Genomic DNA, 27,389 nt, shown 5'->3' with positions numbered 1-27,389 from the left:
CACTGGGCATTGTCTAATGATCACTAATCAAAATACTTCTAACAAATTGGAGTCCTCTAGTGAATGCAATGAACGTATTTCAATAAATTAATATTTGTTAAAGAAGTTACCTAAGTTGAACTGTGGAAAATGTCTTAAAAAGTTTTGTGGTTTACATTTTATTGAAGCTGTTCACAAGCTCAGACTTAATAAAAGTAAGTAATTATTTTCTTAATGCACAATATTTACATAAATAAGATTACTATGGTAGACAACTAGTGAATACTAAATGAAAGTAATACTTTAATAAGACGAATGACTTATATAAATGGAAAAATACTTTAATCTCGATTGGCTTATAGAGTCCTCCTCCTTAAATCTCTGCACTAAAAAGAATATTAAAATGTTGAAACATATTTTCCGTTTCAGAAACTTAACATTTTAAAGAAATACTCCCACAATCTATGCAGGGTATAATTTACAATGTTAATACAAGTAGCAATCAATAATGGGATAATAGAAAGTTGCCCACTTTAGTAACTAGCAATTAGACTGCAAAAAAAAGCGGACATCTGTCAGCTCATAAAGTATTCAAAGAGGGAATGTCAGTGCCTGACACGGGTATTAAAATGTATCAACTTTGGTTACACAGCGAGCGCATAGAAGTCAAACCTGAAAAGCTACGATGCCTTTCAATTTGTGCTGTTTTTCAGAGCAACGCAAATGGCAATTTCTAGTTGTCGGTGTTGAAGCTGTTGGTGACTGACTAAACTGTTTGCGCGTCCCTGGCCACATAATTAGAGTTTCTCTGCAGCCGTGGCGCCGTTTTAAAATTGGCGCATAAAATGTCAATTTGATGTCATTGGATCAACTTAAATGCGCTACCCAGAATGACGATGCTTGTTCCTGGTTTGTTGCTTGGTTTTTGTTGTTGCTGTCGCTGTTGCTTTTGCTGTGCTTCTGCGTTGCTATGTTGTTTGGGGCCATGATGTTCTGACTGGCAATTTACAATGCCCAGAAATGATTTCCCGGCTGCTGTTGCGGCCGCTGCACTTGTGGGTTAATTTCGGCATCCCGTTACGCGGTGACCTCGCCACTTTTCCATATGAAACAAGGCGACCGCCCACAGCTCGCACGTTCGCTGTTTTGGCGGTCAGACTGTCTGTTCGTCCATCTGTCTGTGTTTCTCTTTCTCTGTGTGTATGTGTGTGTGTATGTCTATTTCTCTCTGTGATGTGGCAGCTTCATTTTGAAAGCTGTCCGCTGTTGACATTCATGCTGTCGATGTGCTGTGTCATACGTTGGGCGTTGCCTGGCTGACCTGCTTGCCTGCTGTGCAGTGTTGGCTTGTTGCCTACCTGTGCAAATACATGTTTATGTTATGCTTGCCACAGCAGTAGCAACACATCATCAGCAACAGCAGCAGCAGCAGCAGCAGCATTGGCATCAGCAACATCGGCTGGCTGGTTGCTGGCAGCCTCGTCAGCAGATTAGTTTGCTTAAATTGATGGCAACTTAGCGCTAATAACAACGATGCGATGTGTCGCTTGTTTTGCCAGTGGACGTTAAAATGTGTGCACTGCGCATACCTTGAGGCGCCACTGAATGAGCCAAGTGGGTCAACGTATTAATGATGATGTCCTCCTCAACTCAACTCATCTCAACTCAAACCAGTTGAAGTGCGCTGCGTTGCTCTCGCCGGTTGCGGTTGCGGCTTAATTAAATGATATGTCCAGTGCATTAATCAATTTTTTTTGCGAGCTATACTTTGTCTGCGTTCCATACACATAAACTTTGCTTATTTCCCTGGTGTATGCCACGCCCATTCCCACATATACATACATACATGTGTAACATAGTATTGGACTTCGTACGGGACGCGCACATGCATAATTTACCATTCTTATGGCGTTTTTGGCATAACTTTTGCTTACTTTAAATAAATCAAAACGTTGGCCATGTGAACGCCAGTGTGCTGCTGCGCGCGGCTTTGAATAACTTTCCTTTTTTTGATATATGAACAACATGCTGGACAGAGTTTTTGGGCAATGGATAGCTCTACACCTGGTAGCTGAAACAGCAACAACAACAGCAGCAGCACCAGCAACCACTGAAGCAGCAGCAGAAGTTGAAGCAGCAGGGAGCAGTCTCGTAAAGTATGCAACAGTTCATAAAAAATGGTGTACAAGTTGCTGCCAAGCTGAATTGCCCTTAAAAATTGATTAGTTCAAAATGTTATTCGAAATATATATAAAGCTCAATTGCTACAAATTGTAGAGCTGAAGTGTTACAGATAATAACGTTGAAATCTCTTGCATTAAAAAATAATTTAAATGTTGAAAAAACATACAATTATTTGATATTTGAGCCATCTGTAGATTATGGAACTTGTTTTGGGTTATTTGGTACGTTTTTTTAAGGAACAGTAAAATTTAGAGTTGCAATATAATATAATAATGTTATTATATTTGTTTGCATTGTTGTACTATTGTTGTACTTAGTTGATCTTAGAGTGAATACGGGGTGAACAAAGGGTTACGCTGACATTACTTTTACATGAGCCAACTGATGACATTTTTCCCAATAAGTTCAATTTATTTTTCCTCAAATCAACAGTCTTAGTAATAACAGCTATATAATCTGTAATTATATGCACTTGCCAGCAGAAATGCAAACGTCGGATCTGCTTGATTGCAACATTGCAAATATTTTTACCAAATCTCGATTTAAATATGCAAGCAAACTTTTTTCATTTTGCAACCGAAATAAATCGCCCTGAATTAAAAGCTAGTTATATAAGTAAACAGTCGCATATACCTTTTATTGAGTAATGAAAATTATATAGGGTAAAGTTGACATGAAAGCAATTGCAGCTGTCAACGCGCTCGCATATAAAAAGCCCTCAATCGAATCGTCATCAGCAGTTGAGCCTTGTTTACAGTTGAATCGAGTTAAGTCAGCAAATAAGATAATTATGAAAAGTGAAAAAGTAACATTTAATTACTTGAGGGAGCCCACTTCCACTGATCGCATGCAAATGACGGATGCTGTTGAGTACTTAAGACGTGGCATGACTACAATGGGTTGGCTTACGCCATCGAAGAACAGCCGATATTCCTATTGTGGAATGTACAAATTTGTGAAATATTTCTTACTATCATGTGCCTTGTATTTACCCATTGGCTTGTCCATAACATATATTACGGAATTTAGCACCTTTACACCTGGCGAGCTGTTCACTTCTCTACAGGCTGGTATTAATAGCCCAGGAGCCTTCATGAAAGCTGTTCTGGCTGCACTTAATGCTTGGCGCTTTCTTGCAGTTAAAGAACAGCTGACTAATATCAGCAAGCGATGGATAAAAGATGAAGAGCAATTGGCAGTTCATCATACTGCTAAATTATGCAATCTTGCCTATCTTTTGTTCTTGGGAAGCTACGTTTCATTTGGATCATTGACTGTACTCACAGCGGTTTTGAGGGGACAAACTCCTTGGCGTATATATAATCCCGTATTTGACTGGAGAGCCAACACATTGTATTTTTATATCGCAACTGGATTCGAAATACTTTTCATGGGATCAGGAATAATGTACAACCAAGTAAATGACAGTTATCCTCTAATCTTCGCCATAATTATACGCTCAAATGTGAATTTGCTCAATAATCGTGTTCAAAATTTACGTACTGATCCCAAGAGAAGTGAGGAGCAGAACTACGAGGACCTCAAGGAATGTATTGTTGATCACAAGCAAATATTGGAGTAATGACAAAAACGAGTTAATTTTTAAGAAATTATTTTAATTAATTTATTTTTAATTCTCTAGTATCTGCGATACTTTAAGACCATTTTTTTCAGCAACTATTTTCATACAATTCCTATTGGTTGGCTTACTCTTTGGCCTGACTATGATTAACATAATGTTCTTTGCCAATTTAACAACTGGCATTTCCCACGTTTTCTACCTTTGTGCTCTCACCTGTCAGACATTTCCATTCTGCTACACTTGCACTCTAATTGACGCAGATTGCGATGTTTTGGCATTCTCTATCTTTAATTCAAACTGGCTCGATGCAACTCCACGTTACAAATCGACTTTGCGGCACTTTTTGCATCATGCTCAGAAAAATATTACGTTCACTGCTGGCTCCATTTTTCCCATATCTCTCAACACTAACATAAGTGTAAGTATATTTATTTTATTGTTATTTGAAATAAATTTTGATAATCATATATTATTTGAAGGTGGCCAAGCTCGCGTTTTCGGTTGTCACATTTGTTAAGCAAATGAACATAGTTGAAAAACTGAATGGAGAGTAGTTGACAATATGGAATACAACATTTTAAAGTATATATATTAAATATATACATAAATAACTATAATCTACTTACTACTGCTACTGTGCATTACGTTAGTTGCAATACTTCTACTTAGATGAAATAAGTTTCATATATTGATGCATATTGTTATTAGCATAAAATGGCATAAATAATTTGATCAAAATTCATCACAAAGTAAATGTTGTAATTATTTAATGTAATTAAATTGTTTAAAAAGGCCAACTCTCCGACAGCGAAATGGACATTAAACCGACGGCGGCGTCAGAGAAATTTAATTATTTTTTAGCTAAATGCATAGAAAACTGTGTAAGCCCAGCGAAAATATTCATTAGGTGCTGCTGGTACTAGGACTACAACTTTTGCTTTTGCTTCTGCTTCTGCTTCTGATGCTGTTGCTGCTGCTACTGCTTCTCATCAGAAATTTACAGCTTGTAAAATTTCAGGTCAAAAATAAACCCAGAGCGCCCAGTAACTGCAGCTATTTATAAAATGTAATTTTGCTGTGAGTACAAAACCGGGGCTGGTGAAACTTTGAACGGTGAAACTTTGGCACTGACCCAAAATGTTGCCGCTGGCCAGGATACTACTTATCAAGGCTCATCGGTCTGTTGATGGGTAGCAGCTTCAGTTCAGTTGTCTGCCGCCTGCCGCCTACCATTTACTGTCTGCCGCCTGCTGCCATGTTTATTATAAGTTACGCCTTTTACACCTTTTGCCGGGTTCTTCACACTGCGATAGGATGGGCAACTTTTCATTTTCATCTCGGGCGTAAAGCCTGACACTCGGTGTCAAATGATGTGTCAAAATTTACCGTATGCTCGGACCCATCGCTCGGCCACTTCCCCTGAGCTCTGGCTTTTTAAATATGTGCTGAATTAATAGCCTTCACTCAATGTGACTCTTCACTTCGGGCTTGTGAAGTTTTATGTGTCTGCAACAGACAGAGTGATGAGCATACTACAAGTACCAATGCATTACTTGGAACTGCATTTGGTGGTCTGAATTAAAAAAAACTGCAACTTATCTAGGAGATTTTTGCTTGACTTGAATTTAAAAAAATTAATGATATAATGTCACAACAATACGAGCTCTCTACTTGACATAGAAGATGTGAAAATGTTTTTTTTTTCAGTGGGGGGAATTACGAGTTGAACACACAAGCAGCTAATCGCAACCAAAGGGCTCAGTGTCTGTCTCGTGTCATCATGACACCCTCGGGGTCATAAATGTTTCGGCAAGCTTAATGGGGCGTCAGTTTTGTCACCGGCATTTTGTTTCAGCACGTGTAATTGCCCCACACTTCTGCATTGTAGGATTCTGCATGAGTATGTGTGTAGGTGTGGAAATGTGGGTGTTTGTGTATGCCCTGTGAAAAGTGGTCCATTGTAACCCTATCTACATATTCTTTCCTCTTTTTTATTCTTTCACTCCATCCGTTTTTTTGTGCTTTGGGCTGACAGAAGTATGTTTTATAAATTATGTTTAGCTATTTGGGGAAAATTAAAACGCACACGGCACATGGTACTTTTTTAAATGCATGCACGTGCATGTTGTCGTCACTTTTCTGCCTCTCATTCCTGTGCCTCCCAGTTAGGACTTTGCTTCTCATCATCATCATCATCATCGTGCTGTGTTGCTGTTACTGCCACTTCTTGTGCTTCTCTTGCTGCTGCTTTGTAGCTGGCATCAATTTTTCACATAAAGTTTGGCAAACGCTTGACTTGCATATAAATGACTTGGTCGTATTTGTGAGCTGCTTTCTGGGAGGCAAGCTGATGAAGCCTTGGAGTTTGCCAGCATTCGAGTTGTCAACTCTTTCAACGTGTTTTACATTTTAAGCGGCATGAAGAAAAATGCGAAAGCATCGCCAAAGGTAAAGGTAAAGGTAAAAAAATAATTTCCTTTGCGTAATGTGTGCGTTTGTTGATGCTGTTGCTGTTACTACTATTACCCTATGTCATGAGAGCGCGAAGTGAGGCGCACATAACAGAGCAACATAGCAACATAGCAACAGAGCAATTGGGGTCTGCAGTCTGGGAAGCATTTCGGCTAACTGGAAGATTTATTGCGCTATGTTTTGTAGTAGGTTGAGTTTTGCATTTTATTCCTAATGAAATACTTCATAATAAAATAGAAAAACACATTTCATAATAGAAAAAGTATGTTGGAATTAAGTTGAATATTAATAAAAATTTTAATTTTTTAATATTATAAACAATAATAAAAAGAAAAAATGAAAAAATTGGGAAAGACACCTCTGAAGAATTTAATAACTATTTGTTTAACAAAGTCTGTTTCAAGATCAGCATGTTGCAAGTGTAGCGTATTGCAAAGTGTGTTAAAAGCTGCGTTCAAAGTGAATAATACTCACACGACGTGCTGCCATTTGTGACTAAAATAAATAGAAATACATATACTTAGACATATAGACATTTCTGGCACATTATTCATAAATACTATGTGAGTTTGGGAGGGGAAGCTTTTGTGTCAGAGTATGAGTGAGTACTTGGAGGGCAGATAACATATTCAGCATTTGTAAGCGATCAAATTTGACATGCACTTATAAACAAATTGGCATCCGTAGTGCTAACACATTCTACGTGCAGCTATTTATGCATAAATATGTTTTTAACAGCTATTATATTACGTTTGCACATATTACGTATACGTAATATTGGCATTGGAACCAGTAGAGAGACTGCGAAAAAGAGAGAACGGGAACGAACGACAGAACTCAATCAAACAAAAATTTCATTAAATGCAATGAATAAACGTTTTCGTTTTTTTTCCCAACGTAATTTTCTTTGATAGACAAATTTTGTGGGTGGGCCTGAGGAAAGGGACAGGACGTGGGATCCGCTGAGCATCTGCCTGTGTCAGCATTATCAGCCTGATCAAAAGGCAGACTCGCATTTGTCATCCATCAAAGTTAAATCACACTTTTTATTATTTGTGCCACTCGATGGCATAAAATATGCCAATCGACCAATAACAAATCCGCAGCTGAAGCCCCCAAAGCGCCTAAATACGCGTAAAAATTGTTTGTGGTTGTGATGGTAAATATAAAATATGTGCTCGTCAATGTGTCTGTGTGTGTGTGTGTGTGTGTCTGTGTGTTCGAGTGTGTATGACAGAGCTGCAAATTATCAATAAATAAATAAAATTACGCGCACTTTGGCTTAATGTTTGGATTTCATTTTGATGTCTGGCATATGATTGCTTTTCGGTTTTTGTTGCTGTGTTTTTTGTTGTTGTTTGTTTGTGCGGGGAGAAATGAAACTTATGATTAGCTGTGGCAGAACGCATGCGAATAGTCAACAAATAAATTTAGCTGAAATTATTTAGACGTTTAAATTTTTGTAAATTTAAAAGATTTTATGCGTAATTGAATAGATATAATAATACAAATTCAAAACATATTATGTTGATCTATTTTTGGTTTAAATGTATTACACTCGATTGTATTATTCGTCACCTCTATGCATAATTATGCTAAGGAAATTGCATTTGGACAAGATGCGCTATCATTAGACCATAATTGATCACAGAGTGCTTATCGGCTGGCAAACCGCGCTTTGTCGCCCAACAGACATTCATTATGTTTGGCCTTGTTTGGTTTTGGGGTAGCAATGCAAGCATATTAATTGCTCATAAACAACAAACACTTCTCGTATTGGCCACCCAAGCATCCAACTTGCCCAACTGTTGGCACTGTGTATCAGTGTGTGTCTCCTCGACTGGTTTGTTTATTATTCAGTGGCATTTGCCGCTAAGCAATTACGCGTTGTTGTGCGCCATAAACACCTAAAGGCTTATGTTACACAAACCAACATTCGCACACGCTTAAGCACACACACACACAAAGTGCACACTCAACCAATTCTAAACCGTACTGAGCTCAATTCAGTTGAGCTGAGCTGTCAGCATCATTTTTTTTGTGTTCGTTGTGAAAGTTTGTTTTGCTTTTTTATGTGCCTCGTGTCTCTCATCTGTATCTAAGCTCCGAGTGTGAGTGCAAAATACATATGTAGAGAGACTAGGAGGGGAAAGTCAAGGCAGACAGGCAGCAAGCGACTGTGATTTCTGATTTCGGATTTCTTCCTTACCTTTTGCAATTCCTTGATGCCCGTCGCCGACTCTTTTAGCCGCGTTATCAAAATTTATTGAGCGCTGTCATGAAGCTGTCAAAGTCGATATCAAAAACATTTGATTTTTGACTTTATTTTGTCAGTCAGCAACAAGCGCCCACAGAACCCAGCCCTAAAATTCGAAAAAGAGAATACACATCCAACCCCGCAGTCCCAGAGCTAAATGCCGGAGAGGCGTGCGATCCACGCACATTATAACCACGGGTCGTATGTTATGTGATTTTTGTTTTTGCCCGAAAAGCGAAATGCGAAAGAAAGAAATAATCATAATAAAAAAGCACATAAAAAAGCTGTGAGCTTGGCAGCTGAAAATTTTCATGCTCCCAAGGCGCCAGAAGATTGATAAATTAATGATTGCCAAGTCGAGGACAAAGTCGTCAAAAGGCGAAACGGCGGAGAGCGTAAAGCTTGCCAGGAAAAAAGAAAGAAAGGTGAACATGGTATGAAGGGCTTGGCTTGTCTGCTAACTGAACCGGTTTATGAGAAATCAATTTATACGATATACGACGATGTTGTGTATAACAATTTCGCAACATATGTGACGAATGTTCTAAACTTCTTTTTTTGCTTGATGAAAATCTAAAATATACAATATAAATATAATAAATACATTAGATTGACAGTAATTACAATTCATAATTTATGCAATTGGTCTTTTTGGGGGTGAAATCGTTTTGAGGAATGAAATGGAATTCCGTTTTTGTCTGCATTTTAGGGCGCATATGAAACGCCGTCCAGCCAAAGGACCTCTAATGAATATTAATAGCCAACTGGCTGCGAGACTGACTGCTCGGCATACCTGTGTCTATATATTAAAGCATCAAAGCCACTTGTCTTATCAGTTGTGCAGACTTTCGAGTTCGACTATTAACAAAACAAAAACAGTTTGGGGCATAAAAGGTTGAAAGGACAACAACACAAAGGCGTAAGAGTAGGAGGAACAGCAACAGCAACAGAAAACGGTTGGATAATAGGCCTAGGCCAGTGGGCAGTCTCTGTTGCCTGATTGGACACTCTGCCCATCTCTCTCAATCTCTATGTGTGTGTGTGTGTGTGTTCGTTTTGCCACTTGGAATCGCTGAACATGGCGGATTAATGTCATTTATCACGCGCGTGTGGCTGGCGCATTTGAAATGTGCAGAATAAATAAAGGACCATTTCGATGGCCTCCTCACTCTCCCGCTCTCTTTTTCTCCTACATCCAAAAGGCAGTAACAATGGCAATGGCAATGGCAATAGCTCGGCTTTAATGCCGAGATTAAGGCAGCAGTTGTTGCTGCGGTTTGTACAAAAAGGATAATGACAAATAATCAAGGATAAACGCTTTTGATTGATCTTTAATGGCAGTTGTTATTTGAGCCCGTTTGACAGCACAACCAATTGTAAATGTAAATCATATTAACTTCAATGTAGCATACTCTGGTATATAAATGCGTCTTGCGTTGGTTAGGCAGCTATAAACACCCCACACATGCAAACATACAAACACATTCACATATATAGATACTTATCGTTAAGCCCAACACACGCATCTGATGTGTTTGTTGCCGCATTCTTTCACAATTGTGCTGCGTGGCGGCAAATGCTTTTAAATATATCAAAGACAGCCAACATATAAATAACAAGAGAACATTAATAGAACTGGAAAGATGCGACAATCTCTTGCTCTATAATATAGAAATAAATAATTATTTTTATGGAAAGTAAATGTAAGAAGACTTTAATTGACTAGCTTAAATTAATAAAGTAGTCGAATGATCTGTAATATAAAATATTTAAAATCAAATTTATTATATTTTATTATATTACATTTTATTTTTATAAATTATTTATATTGGAACAAAACTTTAAATAGAAAAAATATATTCTGAGGAATACAGTGATAATAAAAAATATTTTCCAAATATATTTAATTGAAATAAACACTATTATTCATAGAAAGGATTGCTTGTGTATTGAAATTTATTTGTTAGTTTTATTCACATTTAAGGTGAGAATAACGTAAATTCGTTGCCTGACTGTAGTTGCAACGTTAAACTGTTTACTGTGCAACGCATTTGAGTAGTGAATACTCCCACTTGATGCTTTTGATATCAGCGTAGCAAATCGCATTGGCTAAAAGTTCGCACAATTCTTTTGCGATTCCCTTGCCAAATAGAATTAGAACTGAATTTCCCAGAAAAAGGCAATTGAGACGAATTTGTAAGGAGCAGCAGCAGTAGCAGCAGTCGCAAGAGCAGCTTCAACAGCAGCAGCAGCAGCGATATTGAGAGTAAAGGCAAGCAAAGGCAAGGCTATAGAACGAGCAGTCAAAGGCAGAGAAATAAAGCAATTAAGCGGCTTACAAATGTCGGCAACTGACAATGAGACGAGAACGTCACAGAATCGGCCCCCAAATAAGCCTGACAAGCAAAAAGAAATTAAGAAAACGGCAGCAAATTAATTTACATGTGCGATTCATCAATCAACAGAGGCAGGGATAAAACAGAGACAAGAGAGGACTAAAGAGCAAAACGGGAGATGAAACGAGGGCCGAGATCGTAAGCTGAAACTGAAATCGAGAAACAGAGAAAGAGAGATATATATATAGAGTACTGTACGTAGTCCAGTTTCGAGTTCAGTTTATTTGAATCTGAAGATGGGCAGCCGTTGAACGTCAGCAAAAGTCATAAATGGCCATGTGCAGATGTAATATACATATACGCATACGCATATATGTATGTATATGTATATGCCTCTGTCAGTATCAATATAAGTAATTTTTTTCTTCAACTGTGTGTCAGTGTGAGTGTGTGTAGCAGGCCGTGCGTTGATTGATGATAAATACTCGATGCCCTTACAATGGCCGCTTGAGATAAAGCGTTTAAATGTGCCGCATATTAAATGATGCAACATGAAAAGTGAAAAGGATGTCGTCGTCGGCGTCGTCGACGTTCTCAACCCGCCTTAAGCTTTGTCTATTTTATTATTATGTAACGCCAGGACCAAGGTCTATATAGTCTACGGACAATCGTTATAAATGACCATTTGCGCGAATGGTTCGTTCCCTTCGCTGCCGTCGTCCTTGTCAGCTTTTTGGCCATTGTTTGCCAGCGATAGCATTTATGCTATTACATAAATAAAGTATAAATAAATCAGTATTAGTTGAACTTTTACATTGGGGGGGCGCTGGCTGGTTGGCTGGCATGTGTGAAAATGTTCAATATTTCATTTAAGACTGGTTAATAAAAAATACAGCATCCATATTGTGGGTCAATGTCATTTTGACTAGTTTGGCTAGCATACATACATATTTATTAGTTGTCATAAAAAGTGAAATTGTTGAATTCGATACGAAATCGAACGATAATTTGTTGGCAATAAATGCGCTAAGCTTTGTTCGACTGTCTGCCATTAAAGTAATTGATGATAAATTGTAACATATTTAAAACATTGCAAAATGCATTGTTTACAGATTGACATGAATGACATGTGAAACACGATTCACATGCGAACACGCATTTTTATTGCACTCGTTTAATTCACTTTGTTCATTTGTTTAATGCGTCTGGTTAATAACAATTGTTGTTGAAATTCTCTGGGGAGTCTACTGCCTGGCTCGGAGTGTAAGAAACGTGCGACTTTGATGCCGTGATGATGAAGTTACGAGCTAAATACTAGTCGTCCCTTTTTTGTCAAGCTCTTAGCTTTTGGCTCCGGCAAAGGTCACAGACATTTCAAGCGTTTCATTGTCGTTTAATTTTTGTTGTTGTTTATTTCGCTCTCGACATTTGTTGTCGCTCACGTGCAAGCGACTGCACCCAGCGAATGTTAGTTGGGGCTCGTCGTCAGACGTCGCGTCGTTAGGGTTCGCCAGACGAGGTTGCCTTTTGACAACGTCGCTTTGTCAAGCGGCTGCTAACAAATTTCATTCACATTCGCATTCACATAATTTTCACATTTGTGCCAATAGCCAGACCCCCCGACCTCAGACCTCAGACCCCAGAAACCCAGACCCAGACCTCAGGCTCTCTCTCATTCACAATGTGTGCAAATTAAAAATGGCCTACGCTATGCAATGCGTTTTGCCATTGCTATTGCGATCTAGAGCCCATTGCTCCCACACACGAGTATTTGCATAACATTGCCGGCTCCCACGTGTTCCATTCATAAATTAAAGTGCAACGCTTCTTACTGACTTGTTCTGTTCTGTTCTGTGCTAGTCTGTTCGGTGTTGTGTGTGAGCTGAGGTCCCAGGGCCATCAACATTCGCGGGATGCAACTACCAATAAATGTCTCGCCTGCTGCTAAATACCTGCTCGCTTTTCATGCACCTGTATGTATGGGGGCATATAGCGAAGAGTACAACAAGTTAATTATGGATGCATACAGCTTGCACTCGGGGTTGCCATAAATTCTGCGGGCTTCTGCGGGGACCCCCCAACGCTGTTTAATGAGTGTGCAAATATTGGCACTATGCATACGTGTGTGTATGTCTATGTATGTGTTTGTGTGCGCTGGCATAGAAAGTTTTGCAGGTAAAGACGAGGCAACTATTTAAGTAAGAAAGTTTCTTGAGTTTGTTGTTCAAGTTATCGGTTAAATTCTTGTCTAACTCTGCGAACCGTATTGATGTAGCCATCAGAATTCTAAGGAAATTGCGAGAGTTGTAAATCAATAACAAAACTTGTCAAGAACAGAATTCCAAGCATTTGACTTTAGCTTTGATTTTGCCGGTTATTGATTTAAAATGAAGTTGTGCTAATGTGACGGTGACGACAGCTTCATGTTGCTATGATCGCCAAAGGGTTTATAAATCAAAATCGGAAGCATAAAATCAGAATTGTTATTAGAGAAGCCAAAAGTATTTTATTTATATCACATGCTCAATTTGTTTAAATTGCCATCTTAATGTTGATTAAAATAATACAAAATAAGTGAAACCCGACCACCAACGGGCCTTTAAGTCCAGCCACGAGCCTTGTGCAAATCCGTTTTCAAATCTTAGTGCAAGAGTTAGTTGCTTGGGTGTAGGCGTTCAAAGCCTGACAGATTGCTCTTGGCAGCTTAAAGAGCGTTAATATCAAATGTGGGCAGGCATTTCATTACATAAACAGCAAATGAATGGAATGTTTTGAAAATATTTACTTACAGCGTCAAAGTATTTTTGCATACATTTTTTTGGTTGAAAATGTTTCTTAAGCTTGTTGCAAACTGAAATGCACAAAAGAAGTGTCTGCATTTTATGTTCGGTGCACAAGAAATTAGCGTAAATTACAAGAAAATCAGGAGCACCCTGAGGCACTTGGCGTGCGAAAAAACAAATATAAAAACAAGTCAAAGAACTCAGTCACCCGCATTTAACTACAAGCAACTACAGCTACACACACAGCAAGTGAGCAGAAAAACTTGTGAGTGTTTGTCATGTGCCAACACTTTGAGCGCAGCAGAATAGTATGCTACACTTTTTGCAGTGCTTTTTTGTTGCGTGTTTGTGTGCGTGTGATTGTATGTGTGTGTGACTAATTTACGCATAATTAAATATAAATTGTATACGGCGATGTTTGTTTGTTTGTTTTTTGTGCCGTGTTATGCAACTTGCTGGCAACAAGCAATGGGCGTAAATATATTAAACAAATTGCAGGGCAAACCCGCGTTACGTATGCGCAATGTATGCCACGATTGCAGTTACAAGCTGTCGCCGCTGCTGCTGCTATTGCTGCTTCAGCAACTGACACAGCGGAGACAAGTTGAGAGGGCGAGTCAGATGACGATGGAGAGGGAGGTCAGTGCAAGCCAAAAGCAATTGCAACTGTTTTGGCAACAGCACAAAGAAAAAGTAATTATTTACGCTCTTCAGCAGACGACGGCGGCGACAACAACTTCCGCTCTTGTTGTTCTAGTTGCGTTGTGTTGTTATTGTCAGCGTTGGCGTCGCGTCAACAGCAATTTATTTGAGTGTGAAAAAGATGAATTAATTTTACAGCATTGTGCAGCACAATTAAAAATTATTTGCTCTTCTCAGTTCTCTGTTCTCTGCTCTCAGTGCTCGGTTCTTGTTTCTCAGTGTTCGGTGCTCCGCCCGCCCAATGGCAGACCAAAGCTTAATTGCTGCAAAGTTGTTGTGGCTTAGCGAGGTCCTTGTATCACAGGATTGCCTATGCTGCCACGGTTTGTACTGCCGCTGTTGCTGCTCTCTGTGTTTCTGATGGTGTTGCTGCTGCTGCCCTGCAGCAATTTATGTTTACCAACTGGCTCGAGGGGCGGTTTTTGGGTTCGGACTCTACTTGGTATTGTATTGTATTTTTTTTTTTGTTGTGTTCGTATTTTTGTTTTTGGTTTTGGTTGGTCGGCTGGTCGGTTGTTGGCTGATGCTGCTGTCCCTTTGCCTTCTATTGTTGGCTTTTGTTTGTGGTTGATGATGGGAAAAGTTTTTGCCTGCTGGCAGCTGAAGTGTTGGCGACGTTGACGTCGTCGGCGTCGTCGTCGTCGTCGTCGCTGGCATGTTTTATGCATTTTCTTATGACTTTACTTTTGGCGTAGATTTGTGCGTTGCCCCCTCCCTTTTGTGGTAAGCAAGGGAGCGAAAGAGCGTGTGAATTATTATGTACATTTGAAATGTGTGCACCATGCCAACAAGAACAACAGCAACAACAAGAACAAAAATAGAACTATGACCAACAACAATAACGAGAACAACTAAAAGCAATGCCGTAAATTTGTTTTGCCGGCAAGTGTACAAAAAAGGGACACCCCAAAGGGAGCCAAGGGGAACACAAGGGCAGAGAGTGAATCCCCAAATAAAAACTATGACCTGCTCGAAATGCTGTAAACTTTTTTGGTAGGCGTTCGCAGGGGCATTTGTCATTTTGAACTAAGCTATGAACTGTGGAGGGGGCAGAGCCAGGACATAACTTAATTAAAGTAAATGTGTTCGGGGACATAAGAAGTTGTAATTAGTTGGGCGTTCCAAGAATGTTTATAATAAACTCGAGTTCTAATTGTGAAAGGGTCTCGATTTTTGAATCAAGTTGCACTGCATCAAATTACTGTAATTAAAGTAAAAGGTCGCTGCTTAAGATTGCAAAAGCAATTGAAGCCGTGTATTTTGGGTAACCAGACGTTAAATCGGGAAAATAGCACCAAGTGCGATATATATAAGCCAGCTAATTAATGGTATTTTTAGTAATACTCAGATATGAATGATGTGATGTATGTTAATTAAATAGTTGCTGTTCCAGCGAAAGAATTGACTTTTGAAAGAATAGGTCCAAAATACTTCTCTTGAGATGGTACAACTACTCAAAGTTCATGGGTTCATTACCTTCATTGTCGCCGCTTCCTTAATAACTTATGCATTATGTCTGCTCCCTAAGCGAGTTCATAAGAAATGCTACACATTTCCGCTTCCAGGACAGAATTCAGAGCTCCGGTGCCTGTCAGCCCCGGCACATAATTGTTGTTGTCTGGCGTGCTTTGTTTGTCAGTTTATAGATTAAATTCTCGGCATGGTGAAACTAACGTTGAGATGTTGAAACGACAACTGGATTTTCTATGGTCGACCATTGTATGACCTACAGTTGCTTAGTCCACAACTTTTCTTTGCGGGGGTAGCGCATTCACTCAGATGAGTGCCAAGTTATTTATTTCATTTCAAGCGGAGACATTTTCCATTTTTTTGCTGTTGTTGTTGTTGTCATACATTTTTGTTTTCTTTCACATTTTTTCTGAAGCAGAGTTTGTTTTCTCTCTGTTTTTTTTTGTGCTTGTTGCGCTCAAGTTGACTTCCTTTGCACTTTGGAAACAAGTTTTGAAAAACAGGATTTAACAACGGAAAATTACATTTAGCAGCGGACTTGGCGACGCGAAGTGCTGGCAAAAAACGTAATGGAAAAGAGCCAAGGACGCACAGTAGCTGGTAGCTGGTGAACAGGAGATGGTCCAAGAAAACATGAATAAATGAAATGCGCTAACTTTGCTGGCCTCAAACAAAGGCAAACTAAACGCGGGAGTAAATGCCGCATCATGCTGTTGCAGTGAGGCACAACTCTGCATCGCCAACCCCATCAAAACGTGCGAAGGGTTTGCAAAAAACGGAAGGAATACGAATAAAAAAAGAAAGCAGTAGAAAAAAAACACAACTTTACTCGCAGTTCACTTCCGTTTCCGGAAACGTTGATTGAGCTCTTTAATAATGCATTTAAGTCGCGTACAAAATTGTTAATTGAAAGGCAAGCAATGCCTTGAACTCGGACAGCAAAGGGCGCTATTCCATCCCATGCCACCCATTCGGCACAACAAAATCTGGTAACCACAATGAGAGATTGTTCGCACAGCTTAATAGTTTTGAAAACTACTTAAAATTAATGAATGAACCGTGACACATTAAAAAACGCTCAACTGACAGCATAAAAACAACGCAACATCGCGCAACAAAAACTGCTAAGTATATAAAAACCATGTGTGCTGCCTTATGTGTGTGTATTGTCTACTTTTATGTGTCTGTGTGTGTGTGTGTAACTGTTGTGGGACTCATATTGAGCGCATTAAAAAAATTACAGCATTGTAAAACATGAAAATGTTATCATTATAAAGTAGACAAAGGACGTAACGTCGTCGCATTGACTAGAGTCAAGGGAGTCAGTCGAAAGGGTTGCCGTCTGCCAGGGTTGTCATGAATTAGCAAATATTGTGTTTCTTCATTCAATTTGCTTCTCTCGCAACAATGAAGATGTTAACATGCCGCTGTCTATTGCTAACCGAGCGTGTCTGTGTGTGCGCTCGTGTAATTTTCCATATAAGAACTGTGAATATTATTATTTTTATATATTAAGTCGAATACACACACACACAAGCGTGTGGAAGTATGTGCGCATATATATCAAGTTCACAGACACACAAAAAAGTGTCAAGTCATTAAGTTTATATTATTCATAATATTTATAAATATATGTGTGCGTATGTATGTGTACGGTTTGTTATTCATATAGTTAAAGTACAAATAAGCGGAGCCCACATGAATGCTGGTGCGCAGCCACATGTTAACATTTCACTGCACAACAATGTTGTGGCCCAGTAGGAAATTCAGTAAATTTCAATTGCCTAGCAGCTAAAGGAGTAATTGGCATGCAACTTTAGCAACTGTATTAGTATTTAATTTTCAATTATTGTATGTATTATAGTTTTGGTCAAATTACTTAGTTCCCAATTTTGATTGATTATTCAAATTTCTAACAACAATATTAGCATTTACATTCTTTTTATGGCATTACAACTTACGACAAATTGCTAGCTCTGCTAGACTAACAATAACAAGCATTATATCGTATATTATTTATTTTTGGTTTGTTAAGCCTTTGATAGTTTTAATATGCTTAACATAAAATCCTTTGAATTTTAATCGATGTCAGAATGCTGTTATGTGCTTTTAAAAATTTGTGCTAGATTAAAAATATTTGCTTCTGACTAGTACCTTATATCTAATTTATTTTCGGCATTTTCCTGGATAAACGTATTACATCTGCAATCACATTAAAATGTTTAAAATATTTAGACTCTGTAGAACAGCATAAAATTGTGATATTCTACAAGGGTATTATGCGCTTTTTAAAAGCATTTATATTGGCAAAAAAAAATGGCTTCATTTGTTGTCTTTACAAAATTATTTTCAGCTTACAAACTTTTTTAATTGTATTTGAATAATTCTGTTAGTTTGCTCACTTTGCTGTCAATTTACCAGCGGGTTGTTGGCACACATTTTAAATACATATGTGCTTCTGTACATCTTGATGTGTGGCTCAGCGAGTGTACGTTTGTTTGAACCAGCACGTCAAGCTAAACGTTATTTCACACGCCTCTTGTTTTAAAGCACCAAGCGAAGAGTGCTCCTTTCCCTTTTCCTTTCCCCCACTTCCATTCGCCAGCTACCTCCTGTTTGCCACTCAAGCGAGAATTTGGCCTCGCCTTTGCCAGCTGCTTGTTGCTGCCGTGGCTCCTGTGTTAAGCAAAACAAATGAGTTAAAGGGTTTTTACTTGCTGAGTGTTGCCAGCTAACTGGTGACGCCCCCGTGGCCCACAATCAACTCATTGTGCATGGTCTGGTGGGCAGTGAGTCTTCGCTTCTACCCCTTTCCAATCTCCCTTGAATCCTTTGGCTTTGGCAACAACAACAACAACAACAACGCATAATGTGCCTCAACATAATGTGCACATTAGTGTTCACACATTTATAGTCGTGTCTATGTGTGTCTGTGAGACTGTCCCCACTCTATGTGAGTGAGTGTGTCCCATGTTTATGGGCGTCTCCTTGTGCGCGTAAAGAGCAGCATCAGACCAAAAAGTAAAAAAAAAAATATATCAGAAAATATATACATACAAAAAAAAAAAAAATCACATACAAAATATGTGGCAGAGAATCATGGCACATGTGCAATGGCAACGGCAGCAGCAGCAAAAGCAGCAGTAGCTTCCACAACATCCGTAGCATTTGTGAGCTAATGACATTATAAACATGAAAACTCCATTAATATTTTTTGCTGATTATGATGTTACTGTTTTGTTGTTGCCACTTTTTATGCTGCCTGTGTTACTACGTACCTTTCATTCTTTTTCTCTTCCTGCGCTTTCTTTTTTTTATTTTATTATTTCTGCTGCAACGTTGGTAACAAAATTTTACTCTTTTCGAACAGAGCACATGAATAGGCCAGCAGCGGTAACAGCAGCAACCAGCAACAAGCAAGCGACGAATGTCATTCCTTTTGCACATTACTCTACATTTTCTTTCCATAATTTATTTGATTTATTTGCACGCACAGCACATGGATTATGACAAGCAGGCAAAGGTAGAACGACTGTTAGACTGCTGCTAACGCATTCTACTTCTTGGCCGCCTAACAAGACCCGTTCTTGGTCTTGGCCTGCTCCTGGCATGCTCTAAAAGTATTTTGATGCTTGACAATTTTTTCAAATTAAAAAGCTCGAGTAAGTCCTTTTTCTTACGTTCTCTCCAAGACAAGCCCGTGAGCTGCTTAACTTATTTTTCGCATCTTAGGTTTTGTGGGTAGGCAGCTGTCTGTATATCTGCATATATATTCAAGATTTGTGTCATATCTACTTTACTCTAAATAGTTTAATTTCAATTGAAATTTGAAATATTTTTTTTTTGATTTTTGGTAAATTTAAATGCAATTTATGGAATGTTGCAATGTCTCTCAACTAGAGTTGAATTGACATAAAATATGCAAGCTGTTACATCTATTTGTAACAGTTGATTAAGCCATAACAATTGACTCAAGCAATTTCATATACCATCTCAATAGTTATCTTGGCTGTTAATAGTTTTTGGTAACATCTTAAAACTGCAGTTTCACTTTAACATCAAGTCATTAGAATCGCTATAAAATCTAGCAGTTTGTGGCTGACATACAAATTGAAACTGTTAGTTTGTTCTGATGTTTTGGGCTATGCTATAGGATTGTCTTGCAACTTGAATAGGTTTGTGCGGAATTGTGTGGCACGAGCAGTGGCAGACAGTGGCTGAGAGTTTGGGGCTGAAATCTCTTATTACGAGTACACGGCTTTGTGATGTGTCTAGGGAGCAGCCTATTGATATTTGAGCTGAAGCCATCGACAGTCGTCAGACGTCAGTAGTTGGGGTTGGTTTTGGGTTTGTTGCACTGAGAAATCAATGAACATTGAATGCCATTGCAGGCCGCACAAAATTTCATTGGCGTTTTCATTACATTTTCATTGCATTTCCGCACATTTGCACACACAAAGCGTCTGATGAAAACTCTGGTGCAACCGAAAGGACAGAGAAACCCAAATGCACAGGCAATAAGTTGCACTCCATTACGCGGTTTTTAATATATAAAAAACAGCTACAGAAAGAGACGGAGAGAGAGGGAGCACGGAAGGGAGTACGGAAAGGAAGATTGTTGGAATTGAGCAGCATTTTCTTAGCGGAAAAGGCAATTTACTAAAGGCAGCAGCAATGCAGTTGAAGCAGTAGCAGCTGTTTTAGTTCTTGTTTTGTGCGTTGCTCGATAATAGCAATTGAGAGTTGCATTTACTTTGATTTGCTTTTGTATTAGAGTGCGTTCGTTTTTTTTATTTGTTATTTTATTGTGCAGCTCTTTCTGCTAAGCTTTTGTTTGCTTTTGCTTAGCTTGGCTTGGCTTGTGGCTGTTAGCGGCTTACGCGACTTGGTCTTGCCTCGCATCGTATCGCATCGCTTCGCTTTGCTTTGCTTTGCTGTGCGCTGGTTGGCTCTATGGTAACGTTTGAGAAATGTTATAGCGGCTTGGGGATTTGCGGTTTGTGTTATTGCTGTTGCCACCGAATGCCACTGAGTGCTGCCAATGCAGCTTTTGTCAATTTACTTGGCATTTGCCAAAGCCACATTAAGCATACGCACTATTGCCACTCTATCAATGCACTGCGTTTTAAGCTTCCGAGTTAAAAATGGCTTTAATAAAAAGGAAAATCTCTCACAAAAGTATAACCTTTTACAATTCTTTATAAAACTTTATAATTTCTTACATAAAATATATTACTCACTGCACTCTTTATTAAGTATACGCACCATGTGCAATAGCTTAAACATCTGCTATCCAAATGCACGATTGCATATGTGGAAGTTGGTGAGTTGTTGTCAGTGAAAGGGCTGTTTGGTGAATGCCACAACCCCCATGCCCTTAATAACTAAGACGCATTGCGTCAACCACAAGCGTTAATATACTTGGAGATGTGTGGCACATGGCTGTCATAGTGTTGCTTTTGTTGTTATTGCTGCTGTCGCTGCTGCATTTGTGCTTGCGGTCACTGGCATTGGCAACTGCTGCAGTTGCTGCAATAATTGTTATCGCTGTTGCAGTTGAAGTTATAACATGGCTTTGGTTTTTATGTGTGTGTGTGTGCGTTCGTGTGTGCTGCAAAACGTTCAACGATTTATCTGCCATTGGCTTTTGGGGTTGACTGGAATGCGTGCTGCACGTCTGTTATATTGATCTGATAGCAATTGTATTTTCTGATGGAGTTGTAATAGTGCACGGCTAGAGAGAGAGAGAGAAGCAAATTAAATGTTATTAATTGAGCAACAATTTGTGAGACAGAAACATGAAACTTGAAATAGGCTCATAAATGTCCTTTTATACCCTTGAGACTGAATATACTAAGGCTTAAAAACTAAATCATTTCGAGAGCTACGGAAAGAGGGCAAATGTCCAAGTCATCTTCAGCAAGCTACACACAGCAGGTCAATTGAGCCCTGATGTCTCCCACCACGTCTCTTGGCCAGATTCAAGTTGAGTTTGCTGTTTGGTTGGTGCACAGCGGGTCGCTTATTTCTATACTATATGTATGGAAGGACTAAATGCTGGACAACACAATTCATTGTGTGTCATGTCCTGCTGGGTAAGTCTGGCCACTAGCTGCTGCTGCCTTTAGCTGCCTTTGCACAATATCATCCTCCCACTACAAAATACGAATATTTTTATTTTTGGTCATCCTGTTACACTGCATGTGTGTGAGCGTGTTTGCTCTTGTGTATGTGTGTGTGTGTGTGTATTTTTTTATTTTTATTTTTTTGACCGCCTTTCTGGCTTTGGCCATTTTTGATCTGCTGTAGTAGCTGCTTGAGCTGCGGTTCGCTTTGGTTTGCTGCCGTTTTGGTTTTTATGGCGCGCTTTTTGTAGTTTCCTTTTTTTTTTTACCTTTTTCTTCGTGATTTTTTTTTGTTCGTTTTTTATATATTTACAGAGCTTATCTTTGACCACACGTATGTATGTTGGCAGAGCAAAATTGTTTTTGAAATTGAAAAATTGCAATACAAGCTGAGCTCTGGGGTCAGCTATAGAGTCGCTGTAATACAAAATAATGCGACTTCCCCCACCGTTTTTGCCCCCTCCCTCGCTGCACAGTTCCTTATGGCACCCGCACTTGGGCATTTTACTCTCAGCTGCGGCATTTTTCTTTTAGTTTTTTGCCTTGCGCTCATTTTTCGTGCGGCGTTTGCTTTTATTTTCTTTGTTTAGCATTTTCATTTTTCTGGAAGTGAGCGCAGCGCTTATATTTTTTATAGTAAACTATAGTATACGATAGTGTGGTGTATATGTAGTGTATAGTATATGTGAAATATGCAGTTTCGTGGCTGGCTCGGTTCTCGCTGGCCAGAGCGAGAAAGAGAGCGGGAGAGAAAATGCTTTGTGTGCTGGCTCTTTCAAGGATGCTGCAGGTGCTCAAAAAGCGTCGACTGCCTGCCCTGCCTTGCCTTTCTTGACTGCAAGTTATGCACATATTTAAATTAAGTGCTCTGAAATATATATAATATATATATATATATATAATACAACATATAAATACATTTAAGCTAGCATACGTATACATGCACTTGTATTTATTTATAGAGATAAAAGATGAAGCATAAATAAATAAATAGTAGCTATGAGCGCAACACTAAAGTGTTATTAACCATTGAAAGCCGTTTAAAGGATATCCAGCTCTAACAAAGAAGCAAAAGAAGTGGATGTGATTCATCTACTCTACAAAGTTTCAGTTTAGTTAGTTAGTTGATGTATTTCCCAAAAATTGGTTGCTCAACTTTATTATTTAATTGCTATATTTGAGCTGCAAGAGAGATATTCTTTAAGAGTTATCTCTATAATCAGCTTAACTTAAATTAGGTGCGATTGCAGCTATATATTATGCTATTTAATTGGCAATATATGTAAATGATAAGTATACGTGTAGTCGTGTGTAAATTACATATGTATTTAGATTATCCTGCAGATGACTTTAAGCGGTAATGTTCACATTTACATGAGAGCATGCTTAAACAGTGTTTTTGCGGGTCAAAAGCAGAAAGCAGCTTAAAACTAGTGTAAAATTGAAATGCTTATTATCACATTTGGTTAGTCTGTGGCAATTAAATGTTTTTTTTTTACGCAATCCATTTTAATGTTTGCGCAATCCCTTTTAATGCGCACAATTAATTTCGTTATGCTTTGTCGCCTTTGACATGTCACTGGTTATCTGACACAAACACACACGCAAACACATTCACACACACACGCATATAGTGTTACAATTTGCTAAAATGCCGGGGCTTAGAAAATAATTCGATATCGCGGCCGGTTTATAGCGATTGTCCGAGCGAATGAAACCCAAACCTAAATCCCAAAAAGCAGGCGGATGTGCGCCTCGTATAATCATTGCATAATTATGGGCGTATTCACATTGAATGTTGCGATTTTGCAATTTACGAATTTTATGCGCAAACGTAATTAAAATTATTTTAATTTACACACACGCGTAGCTAGCAACAGAGTTAGAGATAAAGAGCGAGAGAGAGAGAGAGAGACGGGCGGAGGCTGAAAGGAGCCACAAAAACATTGACATAACATTGGAAATTAATTTTTAGCTATGTTCGGCATACCCGAAAAACCATCAACAAATTGTCAGCGTTTGCTTTCATTCGTTGTTGTTGATTTTATTTGCATCGTTTTTCCCCGAAAAATTTGCTGTGAATTTTCATGTTTACACTAAAGCCAAAATGCATGTGGTTTTCCATTTTTGGTATATTCGCTAAGACCATGTGTGTGTTTGAGTGTGGGAATGTGTGTGTGTGTACGTGATACGATTAGAACAACTTTAAATTACCATTACAATTCTACTATTGATGGTAAAATCGTGTCACGTTCCCTATATGTATATATTTTGCAGATATGAAAATTAATATTGGTTGTTATAAAGTACAAACAATTTAATGCTTGCTCAACATTATTTTATTTCACTTCATCAGCATATGCTAAAGTACATCACACATTAACTACGAATTTGTTGCCACTAAATCAACTGTTATTAATCCCCTGCTGCAATAGTAAGAATGTGATAAGGGCTGCTCGAAATACACAAATTTAAAGGTTAGTTCGAAGTCTGTGTTTTGAAATGTGTATCAATTGGGTTAAGCTGCTTAGCCATGGAGAGTAATTAACTAGTTTACCTTTAGTAACAACAGTCAACAATTGCTTGATTTTCAAGTGCAATCGGTGCAAAGTGCAACACAGGATGCAACCAACTGTAGTATATCATGACCAACCAGGCCAACCAAAGAGAAAAGCATAGGCCATCTATAAATGTGAATGGCAGTTGAAACAATATAAACAATCGCATTCGCAAGACAGCGGTTTCTCTCCTTTCAACCCGTAAGCCCCTCAGCTTTTCTGCCTGCCTATTAGCTCAGCCGGCAGCAGGCGCCTTGCATTCGTTCAGTGTGCTCTGACAATCGGGCGTGGCCACCAATTAACGCATTGCAATGCTTCCACTTGCAGCATAATGTACGCACACGTCTCAGCTCATGCATGTATGTATGAATGCGTGTATGAGTGTGTCTTCTGCATGTGTGTGTATGTGTGTGTGTATGCATACTATCTACATTGCTGTGTGTGTGTAGATGGTACGCATTGTATGTTTTCACAAGAGAATGCAATTTAAATTGCATTAAAATTGATTGAATTCATGGAACGCACTTGCAATGCCTCCTGTCAATGTATGCTAGCATATGCGTAACTGTGTGCGTGTACGAGTGAGCGTGTATTCGTGTGTGTGGTTGTGTGTGGGCTTGCGTGGGCTCTCATGCGTGTCGCATGTTTGTTTTGTGCACCGTTAAGTGGGCAACATGCTTTAAAGGTCGTTTATACAAAAGCATCTTTGCCTGAGCACTTAACCTGTGCGCGTCGTCAACGACGGCCAAAGTGCCGGAAATGGAATAGGAAATCATTTAAAAATAGCTATGCCAATGTATTATTAGGAAAAACAACATCGTTGAATACTATATATGTTGAATAAATATAAGCAATAAACGGTGTAATGATGGCGGTTGATAGAAGTAAAGTTAAAATAAAATAGGAAATGCAAAGTAAGATTGTTCTAAATATTATCAAAATTATGACATTATAAAAATGTTATCAATGATAAAAATGATATCAATTTTATAAAAGTGAAATGTTAAAGTGCTTGGAGTTTATAAGTGAACCTTTCTGCGCACTTGTTTGTGTGGTAATTGTTCATAATTGCATGTCATATGCAGCCAGAAGATGCAACAATTACAGTGAGAGCCGACAATAATCGGCGACCGCAAAAATTTAACAAAGGTGGCAATTTAACGCGCCCAATCAGAGATGTGTTTATATATAATGAATTTATATACAAATTCACACATTCACATAAATATCAGGCCGATGCATTTGAGGCAAATAAATCGCAATAAATATTAACGTTTCTGGCATAAATTCGCTGCTTTAAATCTTTCTGCTGAGTTGAGCTTTTTTTTATTTCCGTATTTTTTTTAGTCACACGAACAAAGGCTGCAATTAATTTGCCAGCGGTTGGTACGCGATTAAAGAGGCAAAAAGGAAGTGGTCGGCATGGAAGGGCAGAGAAATCGGGCGTTAGTTGGTTGGTTGGTTGGCTGGTTGAAGGGCTGTCAGAGCTGGAGAGCCAATAAGCATATGTATTTATTCGCTGCGATTCGTTGTGGGTTTTTGATTTTGTTGCTGCAACGCGACAATTAATGCGCATTAATGAATTATTAATTTCTCCGTGAGCGCGTGTGTGTGTGCTTTCGATGCTGAGTGTCGCCCAAAAGTATGCAATTAAATTCTATTTGTTAATTTATGGCTGCCGCCAAATATGCATTGATTATGCAAATGGAATTGGTGTTGATGTACGATGGCCCGTGTGACAAATGTTGCATGCAGCACGTTGCAACATTGCTCTGGTCTTAACCAAGCCTTAATCAGCTCACATTTACACACACACACACACTCATGCACTCAAACATATGTATGTGAGAGACTGTGTGTATTTGTGTGTGCGTGGGCTTTACGTTTTATTTTAAGCATAAACTGTTAATAGTTAATTGCACTTTTGATGTTTACTCGACGCTTGAGTTGCACATTTCAGTTGACTCAATGGCCAAAAGTGACGTAGCATTTAATTAATTATAATTAGAGTTAATCTTGCATTTAATTACATTTGATTGCCTTTGTTGGCGGACTGCACTCGAGCAGCACGATAATTATACCTAATGAATAAATAGGCAGCCGATTGTCTGCGACAATTCGATAATAGCTTCAAGACAGGATCCGATTTAACACTTACATACTTATCACACTAATTGCTATTAATTGAGTGGCACCGTAGGCAGAAGTTCAAAGAAAATATAGCGAGGTCAAAAAACACTAAAAGAATATCAATTTCAGTTACTAAATAACATCATTAAAATTTTGTAACTACAGCACACAATCTATATTATATTTATGATGTTTCAGAATGCAAACCGCGCTGGTAATGCTGTAATTTTCCGCACATGAACCCCTTTTCCTCTCTTCTCCTGAAGGTATACCATTAGCTTTTAACGCTATTTCGTAATCTTTTTGCAAGTACAAATAAGTTGCAAAGTTTCGTGGTATCTTTTCATGATGATGCGGGGGAGGATGCAGTGTCTGACTATAAGCGGACACTCTAAAGTGCAGCATCGATAACTTTTTGGGGCGCTGCAGCTCTTTCGCAGCTCTTCTTTTGTCGTCATGACGGCGACCATAAAACTCCAGCAGCAGCAGCTTGTTTTTGAGAGGGGCCCAAGCAAAAGCTAAAAGTTTCGGTGCTAAAACATTTGTAGGTGTAGCCAGCGTGTCCAATGCTTCTTAGTGCTAAGTTACATGTGCTGGTCCAATGTACGAATATCTGTGTATCTTCGTATCTCTTATTCACATGGCTCCCGCGCCAACCACGCATCGAAATTGTAAATTCGTTGCTGTTATTCGAGAAAAAGAAAACGAGTAGAAAAATCAACAAACAAAAGTAAAGTGCCGATTTGTTATTGTTGTTGTTGTTATTTCGTTTCATTTTTTTTTTTTTGCTTTTTGGTTTTTGTTTTTGGCT

The 27,389-nt window shown here is 38.8% G+C and overlaps 2 protein-coding genes and 1 long non-coding RNA gene across 3 annotated transcripts; 2 read left to right on the top strand and 1 right to left on the bottom strand.

Moving 5' to 3' along the window:
* Positions 1–2,729: 2,729 nt before the first annotated feature.
* Positions 2,730–3,756, top strand: LOC133838002 (odorant receptor 59b-like). Its single transcript, XM_062268924.1, has one exon. It carries the CDS (start codon positions 2,837–2,839, stop codon positions 3,743–3,745), a length of 909 nt encoding a protein of 302 aa, XP_062124908.1. The 5' UTR covers positions 2,730–2,836; the 3' UTR covers positions 3,746–3,756.
* A 131-nt stretch (positions 3,757–3,887) lies between these two features.
* On the top strand, positions 3,888–4,484 carry LOC133838003 (odorant receptor 98a-like). Its single transcript, XM_062268925.1, has 2 exons — positions 3,888–4,163; positions 4,225–4,484. Exons 1-2 carry the CDS (start codon positions 3,888–3,890, stop codon positions 4,297–4,299), a joined length of 351 nt encoding a protein of 116 aa, XP_062124909.1. The 3' UTR covers positions 4,300–4,484.
* Positions 4,485–13,310: 8,826 nt separating this feature from the next.
* LOC133837552 (uncharacterized) lies at positions 13,311–16,224 on the bottom strand. The gene is made up of 3 exons (XR_009893821.1): positions 15,772–16,224; positions 13,600–13,661; positions 13,311–13,513 (listed from the first exon to the last, which is right to left on the bottom strand). It is a non-coding gene; the product is annotated as an uncharacterized LOC133837552 (long non-coding RNA).
* Between the last annotated feature and the right edge of the window lie 11,165 nt (positions 16,225–27,389).

This window comes from Drosophila sulfurigaster, chromosome 2R, assembly GCF_023558435.1.
Source record: "Drosophila sulfurigaster albostrigata strain 15112-1811.04 chromosome 2R, ASM2355843v2, whole genome shotgun sequence".
In the NCBI taxonomy this organism is placed as follows: Eukaryota; Metazoa; Arthropoda; class Insecta; order Diptera; family Drosophilidae; genus Drosophila; species Drosophila sulfurigaster.
This window is presented reverse-complemented; position numbering and strand designations above follow the sequence as displayed.